The sequence below is a fragment of the Muntiacus reevesi genome, chromosome 3 (genome assembly GCF_963930625.1).
Source record: "Muntiacus reevesi chromosome 3, mMunRee1.1, whole genome shotgun sequence".
NCBI lineage: Eukaryota > Metazoa > Chordata > Mammalia > Artiodactyla > Cervidae > Muntiacus > Muntiacus reevesi.
The window spans coordinates 88880748-88899720 of NC_089251.1; the positions used below are offsets into that span (position 1 = coordinate 88880748).

Here is an 18973-nt window from a genome sequence, read left to right on the forward strand (position 1 = left end):
GGTGGAGGCAGGTTAGTCTTGCTGCTGCCTCTGGTCCTGCAGGAAGCCTGACACCTTAGCAAGAGTTTTCTGTCTTCTTTGCTGCAGCCAGGCTCCTGCTTGGTATCCCTTGTTCAGCCCCCTCCAGGCTCCCAGCTTGATCCCTGTGAAGAGTGCTCCAGCCGTGACCTGCAAAAGTCATGCCGGGGTCTTAGATTCTGGGCCACGGGCTGTGGGAGCCCTCGAAAGTCTGGGAGCAGAGATGGGTGTGTTAGGAAGCTGTCTGGCTGCAGAGAGGTGTGGGTTGGGGAGCGAGGGGCAGGAGAGACCAGCTAGGAGGCTTTTGAGACAGAGTGATGGGGGCCTAGGCCAGAGAGAGGAATGGAGAGGGACAGTGACTCTGGAGGATGGTTTAAGGATGGCCTCTCCCAGTGGGGATGGCCTTCGGGACAGCACGCGTGGGTGGAAGGCGTGAATGAGGTGAGAGGCCTCTCCCCAGGCTGAGAACTGCAGCTGGAGGACAGTGGGTATGGCTTCCTGGAAGAGATGACTCTGCGCTCCCTTTGGGGGTCCAGTGCCTTGGGCTAGGGGCATGTCACCTCATGGGGCCAGGGTGGTGGGCAATGAGATTTCCCCTGTGCCAGGTATCTGGTCCACCTGGAGTGCCCCTCTCTGAGTGCCCTCAGAGGGGAAAGAAGACTGTTGCATTGTATCTTTGAGGTTTTGCTTGTGGGGGAGACCCGGGTCCTCGTGGAGGGAGGGGAGAGCTGCTTCCCATTCAGCCCCCAGCCTTCCTGTCTGTCCCTTGCTGTTTTCTCTTCTTCCGGAGCCTCGCTCTTCCCCTTGTCCCCCTCTCCCTCTGCATTTCCCTCTTTCTCTGCTCCTTGGCCCGGACCGTCTCTCTCCCTCCTTCTCCCCGCCTCTTCTGAGCCCTCTGTCTCGTTTCTTTTCCTTTTTGTCTGGAGAACAAAGGCGGTCTGCGCTGCCAAGGGGAAGGAGTTCAAAGAAACTGCAATTTTAGATTTCCTGAGAAATGGAGAGCGCACAGGCACGTGTGAGTGTGTGCAAATGTGTACACTCATGAGAGCATGTATCCACGCATGCACACACACACACACACACTGCAGAAGAGGTGATGGCAGATTCCTTAATGACTGAGGGCCCCGAGCCAGTGCAGAGCAAGGCCCTTTCTGGGGACCCTTCAGGCGGGATCAGGGCTTGTAGTCCTGAGTACCTCAGGGGGTGTAGTTCGGAATACCGCCCTTGGTTCTGCTACTACTGTCTTGTCCCGTGGATGGATGTCCTGGAAGAAGGGAGAGCGGACTCATGGATATTTTTGCTGTGACTTGGGGGCCAACCAGATGTCACTCCATCCCCCTCCTAATCCAGACAACAAGCTATGGCTTTTAGTCCGAGATATCCAGGAGATGTACCCTCCTGCACCCCCAAATCCTCCAGAAGGAAAAATTTGGTGTTTCGCAATCAGGAAAATAAGCCCAGTGGTTCCCCCCCCCCCCCCGCCACAACCTCCTATCCCTCCCCCAAGGCTTTAATTTAAAACACTGTTTTTCCTGGGAAGTGTAATTAGAGCAGCATGTTGTTCCTAACGAGCTGGGTGGGGCAGGCAGACAGTGGAGCCCTCCCAGCCCGCCTGCCGGGAGCTCCCCGAGGAGCCAGGGTCTGAGTGTTCAGAGGGTCCTCTGACTGCCCCGCAGGGTGGAGTGGGTGTCTATGGGCCACTGGTGGCATCATTGCCCTCGGTGGCTGGAGGGGCCGCCTGCACTTGCCCCTCCCCTGGGGATGAACACCAGGCTGTCTAGCGTGGTGGCCTCTAGGACTGGGAGAGGAAGCCACCCTCATGGCCCATGGCCTCGGTTGCCTGCACTGAACTGGCCAATGGGGTGGATGGATGAGAGTGGGTAGAGGGTGGATTCTGCTCAGGTTGGGGACAGAGCCTCATCTGTCCTTGAGACCGTGTCCTCTTGGCCGGCACTCTCTCGGTGAGCACCCTGCCCCCCTGCAGAGCCCCAGCCGTGCAGCAGCGCGGGGTCTGCCCTCCATTCAGGCAGGGTGGGGAGGGTCAGCATGGAAATGGTGGACCCCACCATGGAACAGCTCGTCTAATTAGCCTCCTGTTGTGTGGCTGCCCTGAGGTCTGTGGTCCTCGGAGTCCCCAGTCCCACTTAGGACGGTGAATCAGGACGCCCCTGCGGTGCTTTCAGCCTGCATCCACCCCCTCCCTGGCTGGCTGTGCTGACAGGGGTCACGGCACCATCCTACTGAGAATCGCTGCCCAGGAATGAGGTATTGTGCCTCTCAGATGGGCTCGACTGGATGGAGAAACTTGGGCACAGGAGTGGCCGTTTGGCTGGTACTACAGGACTCTCAAGTGTGAGATGTTGGAGACCACTCAGGACCTTGGGAAACTGGAGCCCAGGGTCACTTAGAGAAAAAAGAAGTCAGAGAGAGGGTAGTAAGGAGTTTCTGGAGTGGTTGGGAGATTTTCTGGAGGATGTAGAGTTTGCAATAGGCCCTAAAAGATGTGGTTGATTCTGGAAGATGGCAAAAGAAGCCCATGCAAACAGAGGGAGCCCTGAGCAGGCCCAGGGGAAGGAGTGTTGGTGAGGATGCAAGGCTGTTGCAGACAAGAGTGTTGGGAAAGATGGAGAGTGTATTGGAGTAAGTTCTTTCTCCCCTACTATCCTTCTCTCCCTTCAGTTATCTGATCCTAAGCCTCTATTTATTGGACAGGGGGTTCAGCTGGGGTCCCTGAGTGCAGAATTGCTAGTTTAACAAGTTGGTTGCGGTAGTTTAGTCATTAAGTCGTGTCTGACTCTTGCCACCCCATGGATTGTAGCCCTTCAGGCTCCTCTGTCCATGGGATTTCCCAGGCAAGAATACTGGAGTGGGTTGCCATTTCCTTCTCCAGGGGGTCTTCCCAATCCAGGGATTGAACCCACGTCTCCTGCATCTCATGCACTGCAGACAGGTTCTTTACCACTGAGCCACCTGGGAAGCCCATTGGTTTAACAAGGGACACAGACAAATAAACACATAGAAATGATACAGGGTGATGGGACAAGTTGCTCTGGAAACTGTGGGGTGCTTAACTTAAACTTGGGGCTCCAGGGAAGACTTAAATGGACCCAGAGTCTGAGTCGGAGGTAGCCAGATGAAGTGGGTGGAAGAGTCCTTTGGACAGGAGGGCCGGTGAGCTCCAACCTCACAGAGAATCTGGTGCCTCCTGCAGCCTGCTGGCATTCAGAAGGGTGGGTGTTGAGTGTGTCTGGGGAGGTGGCTGATCACTGCTTGGGGTCCTGCAGTGGAAAGTTAGTGGTGAGACGTGAGACCAGAGAGGTCAGCAGAACTAGAAGATGAGGGGTCTTGGAGCCTGCGTCAAGGAGTTTGGGCTCCATCCTGAGTGGGTGGGGAAACTTTGAAGGGTTTTAAACAGAGTGACATTCTTAGAAATTGCCTACTGGTTGCAGAGTACAATTCTCATTCATTGTTGGGATGAGATGCCAGATATCAGATGCCAGAAACCAGATGCCAGATATCACTTGTGGTGGTGTTGGTGTTTAGTTGCTAAGTTGGTCTGACTCATTTGCAACCCCATGAAGTACAGCCTGCCCAGCTCCTCTGTCCGTGGTATCTCCCAGGCAAGAATACTGGAGTGGGTTGCCACTTCCTTCTCCAGAGGATCTTCCTAACCCAGGGATTGAACCTGCGTCTCCTGCATCGCAGGTGGATTCTATACTACTGAGCCATCAGGGAAGCCCAAGATGTCACTTAGGAGGAGGCAAAAGAGGGTGGTGAACCAAACCCAGGAAAGAAGATGGGTGGGTGGGCATGGGAGAGCTATAGGAGACAGGTCTCTAAGGCTTGGGGACCAAGAGGGGGAAGGAGAGGCAAGGGTGGCATGGGGCTCTGTGGCTTGGCTGTCCGGGTGGATGGTGGGGCTGGTTTCTGAGATGACATCTGAAGAGAGCAGGTTTGAGGGGGAACTTAGAGAATCCAGTTTGGGACAAGTTCAGTGTGAGAGGCTGGAAGGATGCATGGATGAAATAGCAGTAAGGCGGGGAAATGTGAGTCTGGGGCTTAGGAGAGATGTGTGGGAGAAGAAAGTCTAGGAGAGGGCTGGGCTGAGGAGCAGGAGGAGGCTGCCTGGAGACACAGCCCACAGCGGGTAGAGAGGGCAGTGAGGCCAGCAGTGAGGAACCAGAGGGACCCTTTTAGGAAGGAGGCCGAGGTCAGCTGGCCAGATGCTGCTGAGGGAGGGAGAGAGATAGGAGCCTGTGAGCTGCGTTTGAGCTACCAGCAGGTTGTTAATCTGGAGAGAGGAATTTCCAGGGAGGGGGTGCAGAGGGCAGAGCACGTGCGTGGGGCAGAGGGTTGCCTGGCAGTGAGGGAGGGGCGGGGGATGGAGGCAGCCCTTTGCAGGGAGCGAGAGGAGAGTAGGCCCAGAGAGAAGGTGTGGGCAGACCTGAGAGGCCATCTTGAGACCATCTGTAGATGGGGAAGGAACACACGCACAGATAGCGTGGAGAAGTGGGGAGGGCTGGGTGAGCCCAGTCAGGGAGCAGGGCGTGGGGAGGCATAGATGCCCCGGGACAGTGAGAGGCGCCTGCATGCAGTGCAGTGTGCACAGTGGGGAGGGGACGGAGGACCGCATGACTCCCGGCAGGAGGAGGGAGCCCCCGCAGAGGTGGGGACTCTGGGGAGTGGCAGCAAAGGGCAGGGAGCAAGGGACTCCGGAGGGTGGCATGGTGGATGGAGGTGGCCTTGGGATGAGAATGGGGGCCTTGTGCCTGGTAAGCTGCTCCGTGGACACACCCCTAACTGCTGTTTCTGCTTGTCTCTCCTTCCTGCCGGCCGGGCCTGGCCTCCACAGCTGTGTGCACCCGCCCTCCTCCTCCAGGGCCTCCTGCCAACGGTACTGGAGCCCAGTCTTCCTCAGGTTCTTGTTCCCTGCCCTCCTCCGTGACCAGGTTCCTGCAGTGGGGAGCCTGGGCGACTGTGCGGAGACACGAGTGTCCTCACGGGGAGCTCGAGGGAGCCCAGCGGGACGGTGGGCATGGAAAGTGAGGGACAAGCAACCACAGGGACGCTGCCCAGTGTTTGGGGGCCTGGAGAGAAGTGTTCTGGGGGGAAATGTATTCCTGAGTTTTCCCGGTGATTTCAGGAGAACATTGCAACCGTGTGAGGAAGGTTTGGTCTTCTTGCCTCCCCTCCCAGGAGCCTGGGGCTGTTCCCTTCCTGACCTCTTCTACTTGTCCGTTTTATCATGGACTTTTGGCCCGGGGCCCATGGTTGGCTGGGCATCAGCCTCGAGCAGGCCACTGGCAGACTTCCAGGCATAACCTTTGTAAAAATGAGGTGCCCCCTGCTACACAGTTGTCACAGCAGGTGGCCTTGGAGTGCCACGGGTGGACACCAAGCCAGGCATGTCCTCAGCAGCCAGCCCACTGTGGGCTCTGCCCCCACCCTCCGGGGCACTGGTCATGTGGACTGACGTGCACAGCAGCCCCTGAGTGCACCCAGGGCCGGCCTGCTCAGCACTCTTTCTTCTGATGGCGTCTGTTGCTCAGTCTGAAAATGTGGGTGCTTCCTGCATCTTGTCACCTGCCTTGTGGGTCTGGAGGAAAACGATGAATTCCTTCATGCTGTGCTTTGGTGACGTTGGGATAGCTATGAAGCTGGTGCTATTCTGAGAGGTGCCTCTGATGGCTCAGCTCCGCTCAGTCATTGCGGGGGGGTCAACAGCAACACTAGTGATGAAAACAGTGACACTACCAACAATACACTAATCGCTACAGTCCCTGCTCTTTATTAAGCACCTCCCGTGTGCCAGAAACACTTCATATTTGTTCTCTTATTAAATTCTCAGAGCAATTTTGTAAGGGTGTCATCCTGGATCTTAACAAGAGAGTATTGGACCACAGAGTTTGAATAATTTGCCCAAGGTCAAACAGCTCAGAAGCCGCAAGGTTAGGACTAGGACCAAGGTCTGGTTTGATTTTAGAAATCACCACCCCCGCAGGTTATGAGGCATAGCATCGTCAGTGTGAAATGGGCAGGAGTGACAGCTGGGGTTGGCTGTGAAGGAACGAGGTGGGACGAGCTGCTCCCACCATCGACGTCAGAGCATCTGCAGATGGATGAAACATCCTTTGGGAAGGAAGCGAGAGCAAGTCAGCTTGGAGAATGAATCCAACGACTCCATTGTTTCTTAATGTGATTATGTGAGGCGAGCTCTGTAAAGCACACAGTACAGCCCTTCGATTTATAGTTAACATTTCCTTAGTGTCAGGGTCTCCATAGATGGAGTTCAGGTTGTGCATTGCATGAGAGCGCTGGGTCTACCTACGGGACTGAGATTTCCAGTGCAGACATCGTATATTTTTATTTATTATAGCAGTTTCCAGTAGGTGGCAGTAAAGTGTCTTGTTCGAATAAACTGGTAAACTAGGATGATTTTCTGACATGGAAGTGAAGAGCTTTCAGAAAGGGACATCTTTTTCTAATTGTCACAGAGTTGCCATGTGGACTCCTATTGAGAGTTTACATGAACCAGGACCTCTTTTAAATGTTATCAGCTTCTTCAAGCCTCATATTAAGCTTCAGAGGTTGATAATTTTTAATAACCATTTTGTAGATGAAAACCCTTGAGCCATAGAGAAGTGAAATAACTTATTTAACTCAGTAAGTGGTGGAGCTGGGATTCCTTCACACCCAGAGCCCGTGTTCATAACCACTGTCAGACGTGGTAGTCGTCTAATCCACAGTGATACCTGCTGGTAGTGCTTCACCTGCTTCGCTGTGTATTAATAGTTCTTCAGGGTTCTTGCCCAAGTCTTTTTGGCAGACCCATAGCAGGCAGAACTGACACCCTCACCTCTTGCCCACGGTGTGAAGGAGCCTCCCCAGGAGGCCCTTTGGGGCCTGGAGTGGCAGGCTCTCCTGACCCCTCCTCCTGTTTGGAAGCACCTCTTCTGGCCCACAGTGCAAGCATTCTGTTCAGCTGTGTCACACCTTGGGACAGGTGTGAGAGGCGGGAGTGGGGGGCTGGCCGGGGCCTGTGGGCGTGGCTCTGTGGGGGCTGGAGATGGACCACAGGGCGGGTGATGGGTTGGGAGGGTCTGAGCTGGATGCAGGAGAGGGTGGCAGGTGGACACGTGGTCCTCTTGGGACCGAGACGAGCTGAAGTGGATGTGTCGGGTTGGACCGGACAGTGCACGTATGTGCATGTGTGTGCACAAGTGTGTGTGACAGGGATGGGACCCCCGAGCAGCTCGTTGGTGGGAGGAGAGGGGTCCCGGGGCTTGTCTGAAACAGACTCACCTGATCCCTGGGCCGAGGTACTGGTGGTGTGATCCTGGAGAAGAGGGTGCCTGGGAAACTGACTGAGCTCTCCTGTTCCTGTCTGCCCGGCTGCCCCCTTCTGTGTCCCCGCTGCTCTATTTCTGCGTCTCTTCACACATGCACTTTCTTTCCATCCCATCTGTCTTCCTTTCTTGTCTTTCTGCCTTGGTCTTCCTCCTGCCTTTGCCTCCCTTGTCCCTCGTGCCCTGCAGTTGGAGGACACGGACCTGCCCTACCCGCCACCCCAGAGGGAGGCCAACATCTACATGGTCCCCCAGAACATCAAGCCAGTTCTCCAGCGAACCGCCATTGAGGTGAGCCTGCCCCCATCATGGGGGTGGGGGTTGGGGGCCTCCCCTTTCCTGGCCCAGCCTTTCCCAGGGCCTGGGGCCTTTCCAGCTACTCTCCTCACTCCGCACCCCCAGATCCTGGCGTGGGGTCTTCGGAACATGAAGAGCTACCAGCTGGCCAGTGTGTCCTCCCCGAGCCTGGTGGTGGAGTGCGGGGGCCAGTCTGTGCAATCCTGTGTCATCAAGAACCTCCGGAAGAACCCCAACTTCGACATCTGCACCCTCTTCATGGAAGTGGTGAGCCTGACCTCCCCACGGTTTGCTACCTACCGGGGTCCTGGTGCTTAGAGTTTCCTCGCAGCCCCAGGCAGCCTGGGGTCCAACTCCCTGCAGGTCTTGCTCCCACCTCCTTTGAGAACGGGAGGAAATGCTCGCTGTCTGCTTCCTAGAGGAGTCGCAGCCTGCAGGCAGCACAGAGGGCACCAACTTGGTTCCGTCTCCCCAGATCCCGAGTCCACGGGAGTCCCAAGGACCCACCCATGGCTGTTTCCTCTCTCAGGGCAGGCCTCACTCCCCGGGTGCCGTCTGCCAGGGCTCTGACCTTCGGGGATTCCTCCAAATCTTCCTGGACCTAGTCCTGCCCCACCCCGGGCCCTTGCGGATGGGCTCACTCCCATGGCCCTTGGCCCCAGCCCCCTGAGCAGCCTGGTTTTCCTGGGCTTAGTGACCAGAGTAAGGCAAGTCTGAGGGAAGGAAAATGGTTTGCAAGATGAAAGTGCTGTAGAAATTCCAGGCCCAATGGCTGTCAACAGGAGCCTCCTCTTGGCTGGGTCAAAGCCGCCACCGAAGGAGAGAATATAAATTATTTCAAGTTGTGTTCAAAGTGCTTTTAGGGTTGGGGGAGAAGAATCTGGACCTGGAAGACAACTCTTGAGTACCCACTTTGGGGGGGTCTGTCTGCGAGAACTGTTGTGTCCCGGGCCAGCTTCTCCCTTCTCCCCTTCCCTGGCCAGTGAGGCTTCAGGGAAAGACTTGTTTTAACTTTGGGCTGAGTTGGGTGTGTTTGGGGGTTAAAGTTTGAGGGGAAAGTCAGCCTCTGCATGCAGCATTCAGGAGGCAGACAGAGAGGTTGGCGGCTTCCGCCCCATGGGCCCGCTCCTGAGCTCAGCCGATCACCGATTTGGATTGATGGCCCTTGGGGGTTAGGTGTATGTTGAGAGTCATTTTCTGCTCCTTGGACTTGTCCTGGGAAGAAGGGCTCCCCTCCCTCTGAGACCTCCCAGAGATGAGGTCAGACTGCTGCCCAGAGCTTCCCTCTTCCTCCTCCCAGATGCTGCCCAGGGAGGAGCTGTACTGTCCCCCCATCGTGGTCAAGGTCATTGATAACCGCCAGTTTGGCCGCCGGCCCGTGGTGGGACAGTGTACCATCCGCTCCCTGGAGAGCTTCCTGTGTGACCCGTACTCAGAGGACAGTCCGTCCCCGCAGGGCGGCCCAGGTAGGGGAGGGGCCCTTGGTTGGTGGGTGGCGGGCGGGGGGCTTTCCAGCTGGGACATGTCCTGAAGGCCTCCTCTTACCTGAGTGAGAAGTGAATCTTGCCCAGCTGATGGTAGGGAAGGGCAGGAATCTTGTCTTCCTCGGGGCCTCGCCTGGCCCCAGGCTGGGGAGTGGGGGTCGATGCTGTGGTGAGAGGTCGTGTGGAAAAGGTCACAGGAGAGGGAGATGCAAGGATCACAGGGATGAGGAGAGAGGGGCCTGGGGAGATGGGGAGCCTGAGCGGGGAGGAAGAGGAAGACACGGAGTGAGAAGTGTGATGACCCGAGGCCGAGTCTTACAGCTCAGGAGAGGTGAGTCTCCGGGGGAGCCCCTCTCAGGCCTGGACATACTCTCCCTCCAGATGACGTGAGCTTACTCAGTCCTGGGGAAGATGTGCTGATCGACATTGATGACAAGGAGCCCCTCATCCCCATCCAGGTAGGAAGGGTCCCTGGGGACAGACACTGGCTCCCGTCGAGAGCTGCCTTGTTTTCCCTCTCCCCTGGCCTTCCTCCCCCTCCCTCATCACACAGCCTCCATAAGACTCTCCCCCTGTAGCCTGGTGGCTGGCCACCTGACAGATGGAGGGACCCAGTTAGGAGCTTCCAGCAGGGATGGGAGCAGGGTGGCGGCTTGCGGGAAGTTCCGTGGGTCTACTGGGCAAGACCCAAAGCCTCTGAGAAAAATGGCCCTGCCACCTTGAAGGCCATGTGGAGGGCTTGCCTCTGGCGATCACCCAGGAAATCAGGGTGGGAGGAGCAAGAAAGAGAGAAGGAAGACAGGGTGAGGAGTGACTGGCAGTCTCTGGGGTGCCCAGCCCCGTGGCTAGGACCTTCCTTGGGGAGAGATTCACCTATGGGCTTGTGCTTGCTGGCACCCTGGAGGCAGCTTGAAGGAGGGGTCTGTATTCAAGCCAGGAGTCCCTCACGCCCCATCCCCTCCACCTGCAGGAGGGAGGAGGGGCAGGAGGGGGGTCTTACTGCCAGGGTGTCTGACCCTGCCGGCAGGTAAGAGGCAGCCCTTTGCCCTGTGCTCCGCCTGGTGAGGTGAAACTCACTCTTTGCGACTCTTTGTGACCCCATGGACTATACAATCCATGGAATTCTCCAGGCCAGAATACTGGGGTGGATAGTCTTTGCCTTCTCCAGGGGATCTTCCCAACCCAGGGATCAAACCCAGGTCTCCCACACTGTAGGTGGATTCTTTGCTAGCTGAGTCACAAGGGAAGCTCCTTCCACCTGGTGACCCTGGCGCCAACGCCGAACAGCATGGCAGGCGGCCTGTGACATCTCTTACTGAGGGGGGATCACTCTTCCCACCTTGGGCTCTCGGTGGCTGTGGGTCCTGTACGGCTGGACCACCCAGCCTTATCACAGTGGAGATGGGCACGGACCTCACTGTGAGCACCAGCCTTGAACAGCTCTGTTCCTCTGCTCCACGTTGTCACCCTCCTCTTGGCTTTGCTTGACTCTGGCTGCCCCATGGCACCTGGGGCTCCCAGAGCTTCTGGGCTGCCCGGAGCAGAGCCTCCCAGCTTATGTTGACAGCACATGTGTCCTCAGGCTCACAGTCTATTTATTCACCAGGGAAGGGGTGGCATTTTGGAAGGGTTCAAGTTTTTTAAACAATCAATCAAATATTAGCCTTGAGAGCAAGAGGACAACTTTGGGTGCTGGGTAGGTCTTGGGGTCCTCAAAGAGGACCCTGAGATGTGCTTACAGGGGCTTCTGTCTGACATTTAGGGTGAATTTCTGCTTCTTTCCATGCACTCATCTCTTTCACCGTTTTGCTGCTTCCAAGGGGACGTTGCTGGTGTTCAGTCCTGGGCCACACTGCTGCTGACACAAGAGCTTTATAGTTGCTCTCAAGTGTCACTGGAGCTAAGCATCCTCACAAGGTCCCAGCTGCCCACTTCTCCCACCTCTCTGGCTCTCCAGGGCCCCACCCCACCACCCTTTCTCCTGGGTACACCTCTGGCCAGCACCGGTCACTCAAGACTCAGCCTAGGTGAGGTCATCTCCTTCCAGGATTCTGCCCTGGCTCCTCCACTTCTTCTGAAAGTCCTGTCTCTCTCTGGGTCACTGCATTTGCCTTAAGTCATGCTGCCACTGTAAATGTTAGCATGTTTCCTAGACTAGGCTCAGGGCAGTGAGTTGGACCCACTTCTTTTGGTGTCCTCAATGCCAGCACAGGGCCTGGCTTAGAGGAGGCATTCAAAGAAGGTCTGCCTTCCCAGACAGACAGATGGATGAGTGGATGGATGCATAAGTAGATGGGTGGGTGGGTGGGTGGATAAATGGGTGGGTGGATCCTGCCTACTCTCTGTAGGAGCTAAGGAGGAGCTTCTTTTGCCTGGGGACACGCAAATGGAAATTGCAAATACATGGAATTCAGCTGCACTCAAGGCCTGGGTGGGTGTTTGTAGCTGAATGAGGCAGATAATTAGCCCCAAGCTTGGTGCCCAGAGCTGGCTCCCACCCCTCAGCGGGCCATCTGAGTCTGTGTGGGGTAGCGCAGAGCTGGCCCCGTGGGATTTCCGTTCTGTGTGTGCCGCCCTGAAAATGTCTAGAGACTCAGATCGGGAGGCACTGTTTCGGGTCCTGCTGGCTACAAGCACAGCCAGAGGCAGACAGTGAGTAGGCCCAGGCTGGATGTCCTCCCGGCATTGACATGAGTGAACTGGGACCGGGGTAGGAGCCAGAGCAGGGTCGGCACTCTTTGTGGGAGGACACGGCTCGAGCTGCTGGCCAGGCGGAGGGTGGGGCGGGGGTGAGGCTTGTCCACATGGGAGGGGCTGGCTCACAGGGCCTCAGGGGTCCACAGGGAGAGGGGGAAGTGAGCTCTGCCTGCTCTGGTGGAGGAGGTTTGGATCCTGCCCTCATCCAGCTCCCTGTCTGATGGCGGAGGAGACATAACCTTATTGTCAAGGAGCCCCAGGCTGGCAGGGAGACCTGTCCCAGTCTCTAGGGAGCCCTGTCTTGATGAGGTCTGATGGCAGCTTCAGGAAAAAGCAATTCCATGTTGTGCTTTTCTCTGAGATCATTGATCTGATTTGGCTGGTCCAGGAAATCTTTCACTGACTTCGTCTTGCATATCCCCCGAGCAGGACTTGGGAGGACCGGGGGTGACTCAGGAGAATGTGGGTTCCAGACCCGGTGGTTTTCCAGATAGTTCTGGCTGGGCTCTTGTCCCCTGTCCCCTTCCCCAGTGCAGGTAGGGTGGAGGGCCCTGGTCTCTGGGGACTGGAGGAACAAGAAGTCTATCAGAATTGAGACTTTTCTGGCTCCTGTTTGTCTAACTTGTGTCTCCAAGCCAACTTACCATTCCCACTGTGATGCAGCCCCACCACTGTGCTTACTAGCTGGGGCTGTGGATCCAGCAGAAGGCTTCTCTCCAGCTCCAAATGCTCTCTTACCACATCTGGCTTCTGTCTTGGTCCCTCCTGTCTCCTCGCTCTGTCACATCTTCTTGGCCAAAGAACCTTCTCCCCATCCTTGCCCAGTTCCTGGGATGAGCTGCACATGCTAGAAAAAGTCACCAGTGACCTGATGCTCAGGTCATTGGGTTGACCACCACGGCTGAGCGTTTCTTAGGTTTCTAGAAATCTTTTGGTCTGTCAAGAGTGGCCAGTTCCAGAGATGACCTGAAATGGATGTATGAGACAGAACTGTGTACTTGACCTTACAGGGTTCGAAAGTGGACACCCATCTCTGGGGGTGAGGAGGGTCATGGCTTCCTGGACTCTTCTCTGTAGGGGACTGGGACTCACGTAGTAACCCCACAGTGTATTCTTGGTCTGTGCGGCTGTCCTTTGTGTAGATTTCAGAACCACAGCCTGGGGATAGGGGTGGTGTGAGTGTGTGTGCATGGGTGAGTGTGCATGAGAGGTGGGAGGCTGGGAACAGATGTATGTGCAAGCTCAGTGCTGCTGCTGCAAGCATTGTGGCCTTGATGCCTGACTTTCTGAGGGCAGGCCAGGGGTGTCCTCAGAGAGGGGCTCAGGTATTTCATTCCCTGTAGTACTGTCCTCGAAATAAAGGATATATTCATTTTTCTCTGATTATAAATGTATGTCTATTATCTACAGTTGGGAAAATATAGAAAAATAATGAACAGACAGACAGTGCCTCCAACCAGGAAGACAACATGAATGAACTGCTCACAGCATTTCCCCTGTCCTGTCCTTCTCCCCCCGCCGCCTCCGCCACTCCAGGCTGCTCTCCCCATCTCTCATTCTGCCTCTGAGTCTGAATCAGGCTCTACTTTTACTTTCAAACAAACCTGGGGTCTTTGCCTCCTCATCTACTCGTTCTTGTATTCTGATGATGACAAGCAGTGCAGGAATACACCTGGAGCTGGCTGCCCGCCGTTCCCAGGGGAGCTTGAGGCCCACATAAGGGTGATGCCCCTTGTCTATCCCACACATCACCCACCTCCAGGCATGGGAGCCACCAGTCGAGGTGACCCTTTCTTGTTGCTCTCAGAGACCAACATGGGTTAGGGGTATCCTCCTGAAGTCTCCAGGGACTGGGGTGGGGGGATGTGTGTGGGCTGAGTAGGGCTAAAGAGGAAGAGAGAGCTCTTGGGAAGTCTCCCCTCTGGTGGGCAGAGACAGGAGGTCTGTGTTGTGGATCCATATGAGATGGTGAGAGTGATGGCAAAGACATGAACGCTTGCTTAGCAGGGACACCAAGATCTGGGACTCTGGGCCTGCAGAGTCAGCGTGCTCTAGATCATTAGGGAAGCTTCTCTGAGGGGACTGGTGAGAGGGGTTAGAACAGCAGCGGGGAGAGGAGGCCTTTCCTGGTGGGCAGAGGAGTGAGGCAAAGGCTTGGTGGCGGGCGGTATGTGTATGTTGACAGTGTGTGTGTTGACTGCGTGTGTGTGATGGTGTACTGAGTGTGTGTGTGTGTACGCACATGCATGTGTGTGATGGGCCTGGGAGGCTCTGGGGGAAATGCAGGCTAGTATGCAGGAGGAGTCAGGAGGCTTGCTCTCCACGGGTATGGGGTGGAGTGCTGGGCTGGCTGCTCCCTGGCTCCTGGCTCGGGCTAATTTTGAGCCTTCTGCTCCGGTTTTAGTCTCTGGGACGCCGTGAAGGTGGGAACGTGCTCCCAGAACCGGAGCAGCAAATTATGCCTGGATCCCAAAGGGGAACGTGTAATTTCGGAAGCTGGCCCAGACCTTTGGAGCACTATGTTTAGCTTTATTTTTTCTCCCTCTTGCACTGGTGAACTGCCGGTTTCCCTCTCACCTTTCTAAAAACGATCTGTATTAAAAATAACAATAAGGCTTCTGTGAGGTTCAGGATGAGAACCAGAGGGGCAGAGCTGCTGCCTGGCTGGGCCGGTCTCTGGGCCACTGAGGGCTTCACGTGGAGTTCATCAGGTCGATTCAAGGGTCACGCCACCCCCACTGACATGCAGCCAGCCCCCTGAAATCCTCCAGCGGTGTGGCTGCGTGCCCAGCCCTTCTGCCCTCCTGCCTGTGCTCCTGGGCCTGAACAGCCGAGGGCTGGTTTAGGGGAGGCCAGGGTGCCCCTCAGTGAGGCTCCCTTCACAGATCAGGGAGGGGACTGTGAGTTCCCAGACTACCTCTTCTGCGTTTCCCTGACCCCAGGCGAGTGGGTCTCCCTGCACCTTCCTGCCGAGGAAGGAAGGACACCGGGGCTTGGCCTCTTGTGGAGACTGCCAGAGCCCCCTGCCCCAGGCCGAAAGGAGAGAGGGTCTCCCTCCTGGCAGCTCTGGGTCCCCTCTTGTCTCCTCCCCGCTCCAGTCACACCCCCGTTCACCTGCCTCCCTGGACTGTTTAGCCTGGCGGTGCCGCTTTATTCACACCTCTGCCCTTCATAGCTCCTGTCTCCTCTGCCCACAAGGCATCTCCTGGCCACCTCCACCTAGACAAGAATGTGTCCCCCCAGGACCCCATCACCTCCCCCAGGGCTATTTTAGTGGTGCCCCAAAATGTCACCCCGCCTGTAGCCCTGACCCCCACCAAGGCTCTCCTGGACCCCGCAGCCCAAGGATTCATCCATTCAACCATACCGCAAGATTGCAGGCAAGGGTCTGGTGCCAAAGGAGAAGGCAGTAGGTTTGCTGTATTAGGAGGTGGCGTGTTTATGAGGCTGGTTTGGGGCGAAGTCGTATGATGCCCTGATGTCTGCCCTTGAGGACAGAAGACTCAGAAACCCGCACTGGCTTAGGAATGGTGCCCAAGCAGGGGTTGGCGTGGCTCAGCTGTTAAGGGAAACCACCAGCGATGGTGCGGAGCTTGGTGGATGTCTGAGGTTGGGATGATTGAAAGGCTGGGAGGGCCTGTGAGAGTGCAGTCAGCGGTGCCCAGGGCTCTGAGAGAGCAGGCAGGAGACGGACAAGGACTGAGCCCTCGCAGGTGCCGCTCCTTGTCTTTGGCATGCTCAGCCTTCATCTCATCCACACTCACTGCTGCTCTGCGACAGTTCAAGGCTTTGTGCCCACTCTCCAGATGGAGATGCTGACTCAGAGAGGTCAGGGTCACACAGAGCACTGGGGCCAGGATTTGGGGCCATACTTGTCCAACTCCAAAGCGCACATTCCTCCCACAGCTTTTGTAGCCTCCCTGGAGAGAGAGCAGAGGGTGCCGACGTGGAGAGTTCTGCTTCCTTGGGACCACCCAGTCTTCCCTGTCGTGGCTTTTCTAATCCTGTTGCTAACCAGCGTGTTTAATTTGTAGTTTGCAGATGGTCTGTCGGGCTTGGCCCCCACTAACATGGCATCTTCTCCATCCAGTCTTCATGTATGTATTGTTTACCTATTTGGGGGCACCTTGATTTCCCCGGGGGGACTGGGTGGGGTTAGGGAGTTAGGAAGGGAGCAGAGGAGGTGGGGGTGGGAGGGGAAGAAAGGAGTTTTCTGAGCCCTGGCAGAAAACAGTTAACCTGCCCTGTGCGGTAGTGGAGAGGTGGGGAGAAAGCGAAGGGAAGATTCTCAGAAACAGATGAGTCTGAATTATCTCTTGGTGCTTCCTGGGATTTACCTTAATCCTGCTTCCCTGTGTGAGGGCTGGGGTCTTGGTTGGGATTGCATGGGCCAGGGGAAACGGGGAGGTCTCTGGACCCTGACTGCTGGGATGTGGGACATGAGAGGCCTCTGTGGGCAAGAGGCAAGTGATACTGCAGAACCCTGGCTGTCCCCAGCAGGCGCTGAGTGCTCTGCTGGGGCCCACAGTTCACACCTGCGGTTCCCATTAGTGCTGCTTCTGTCCTCCTGAGCTGATTTCCTAGGTGTTATTTTTAAGGATCATGGGTCCTTCCAGGAAGATGGCTGTGTCTAGCTATCAATATGCACTCCCGAAGTCCCATGCTGAGGGCCAAGGGGAGCCCCAGGCCTGTAGGGGGAACCTAAGATATAGGACCTTCTGAAAGTAAAATTTCATTCATGGTGTCAAGAGGTGGCATCGCTGTATTGGGTGCTTTATGGCTTCTAGGAGGAGGCAATCTATATTTTAAGTGTTTTCTGATTTATCTGTTGTAGAAAATATGGGAAATACGATAAAGTATAAGGCAGGAAAGTTAAAACCACCTGTATTCCTACCAGTTGGAGGTGAACACTTAAGATTTTGATGTGCCTATATTTATAGATATCTCTTATGCACATTAATTACTTAAAAAATAAAACCTGAATCTTATCATACTTTAAAAATCTGAATTTTCTTTTACTTAAAAGTGTATTGTAGATGTTCTTCCATATGTTTATATTCTTGACAAAATGCTTGTATGTCATTCCATTGTATGGATATCCATAAAGTTTTAACTCTTCTCCCATCACAGGACGTTGAATTTCTTTTTTAAAAAAAGGCTAAAAAATTATGTATTTCTTTCTGACTGTGTTTGGGTCTTTGTTGCTGCGTGTGGGTTCTCGCCAGTTGCAGCGAGTGGGCGCTCTTTGTCGCGGCACACGGGCTTCTCCCTGCAGTGGCGACAGTCTGCAGGGTGTGTGGGTTTTGGTGGTTGTGGTGCCTGGGCTGAGTTGCTCCGCAGCATGTGGGGTCTTCCTGGACCGGGATTGAACCCGTGTCCCCCGCATTGGCAGGTGGATTCTTAACCACTGGATCACCAGGAAAGTTCTAATTTCTTAATTTTTATAATTGTCTTATTTTATGTCCCTTAGAAGAGTTATTTTTAGTTTACTTTAAATAGGTCTAGTGCATTTCTTGTTAAGTTTATTCCTAGACACTTTATAGCCTATTTTGCTACCCAAATGGTATCTTTTTTTTCTTATTATTTTGTCTAGTTGGTTATTGCTAGAATATGGAAAACAACATTTTTTTGTATATTTACTTTGAAACAGATTCTTTATTAAGTGCCTTTGTTACTTCTGACAGTGGTTAATTGATCCAGTTGAATTCTTCAAGCAGTTAAGATTGTTTTCTTCAAACAATAATAAATATGTCACTTTCTTTGTAATAGTTTTACCTTATTCCTTTTTTCAGAATAACATTTGGTAATTGAGATGCTAGTGAGCAAACTTATTTAGTTACTGATTCTAATGAGAAATTCTCTGTCATTTTCCCATTAATTAATTATGATAATGATTGGTAGTTTCAGGTAGATATTTTTGATTTTGTAAAGTGAAAGTCACTTAGTTGTGTCTGACTCTTTGCGACCCCATGGGCTATACAGTCCATGGAATTCTCCAGGCCAGAATACTGGAGTGGGTAACCTTTTCCTTCTCCAGGGGATCTTCCCAACCTAGGGATTGAACCCAGGTCTCCCACATTGCAGGAGGATTCTTTACCAGCTGAACCACAAGATTAATAGCTTAAAAATTAGATATGGGAGTTTAATATTATCCAATGCCATTTATCAAGATGATCATTTTGTTTTCCATTGTTCTGTTCATATACATATATATTGATATATATAATTGTCCTGCATTCCTGAGGTAAACCCAAATCAGTCAAATGGTCATGGTATTATAGCTGACTACAAATGAAGTCTTCTTATGCAGTCAATCAGGATAGATAGTTGGTTGGCTAACTTAAAAAGTCGGTTTAATAGGAACTCACTAAAATCGAATATAAGTACCATAAACATTTTCTTTTTAATCATATCCATGTATCTTCATTTGACAATCATTTGATATATGCCAAGGCCTCTTTAAATTTGAGTCTGCTATTTGAGTGTTATGTTGTCTTTCTGGTATAAAACACATCTAAAATGCATTATTTATTATTTTTCCTTTAGGTTTGTTAAAGTTTTTGAGATCTTAATGGTAGGTGCAAAAGAACCTGAATGTGGAGATCTTTAAAGGTTTAAGATCCCCTCACACCTTTTTTTGGTCGCTTCACTCATACTTAATTTTTACCATTAAAAAACATCAATAGCACTAAATTAATTTTCATAGATAAAATGCCCTTTCTTTTAAAATTAAAACTACATGTATTTATAATGCTTATTGATCCAATAACAATATTAATACAAGTGGCATGAACAGATTTGGGAACAAACAGTTCTTGGTGAACATTCAGCTCATCTCTGGGAGCTGCGGTGGATAAATTAGATTAGCTGCAGGCTTTCATCTGCTCTGGACCTTCAATTGTTAGCAGAGAGACTGGTTAGTTTTTGTTAATCCTGGTTAAGGGGAAGTTAGTAAGGAGAAGTTTTGGTATGTGTTAGTTATTTAGTTAGATTTGTTATTATTTATGTAGGATTTTTGCATATTTGTTCATATATATTACTTTTAGGTTGTCTTTGTTAGGTTTTGCCATCAGGGTTTTAAATGAGTTTCATAAAATATTTTCTGAGGTGTACTCTCATTTTCTGTGCTCT

The 18973-nt window shown here is 53.5% G+C and overlaps 1 protein-coding gene across 23 annotated transcripts in view; it reads left to right on the forward strand.

Moving 5' to 3' along the window:
• DYSF (dysferlin) overlaps positions 1-18973 on the forward strand; it is a 218481-nt gene that overhangs the window by 144479 nt on the left and 55029 nt on the right. For 8 of the 23 annotated variants that reach the window (XM_065929515.1, XM_065929519.1, XM_065929523.1 and 5 more), the window contains 5 exons: positions 7554-7655; positions 7767-7928; positions 8962-9127; positions 9527-9603; positions 15877-15939. In XM_065929515.1, coding sequence (XP_065785587.1) covers positions 7554-7655; positions 7767-7928; positions 8962-9127; positions 9527-9603; positions 15877-15939 — 570 coding nt within the window. Of the gene's footprint in view, positions 1-4870; positions 4937-7553; positions 7656-7766; positions 7929-8961; positions 9128-9526; positions 9604-15876; positions 15940-18973 lie in introns of all 23 variants that reach the window. The other 15 variants (XM_065929517.1, XM_065929521.1, XM_065929526.1 and 12 more) reach the window with 4 other exon arrangements.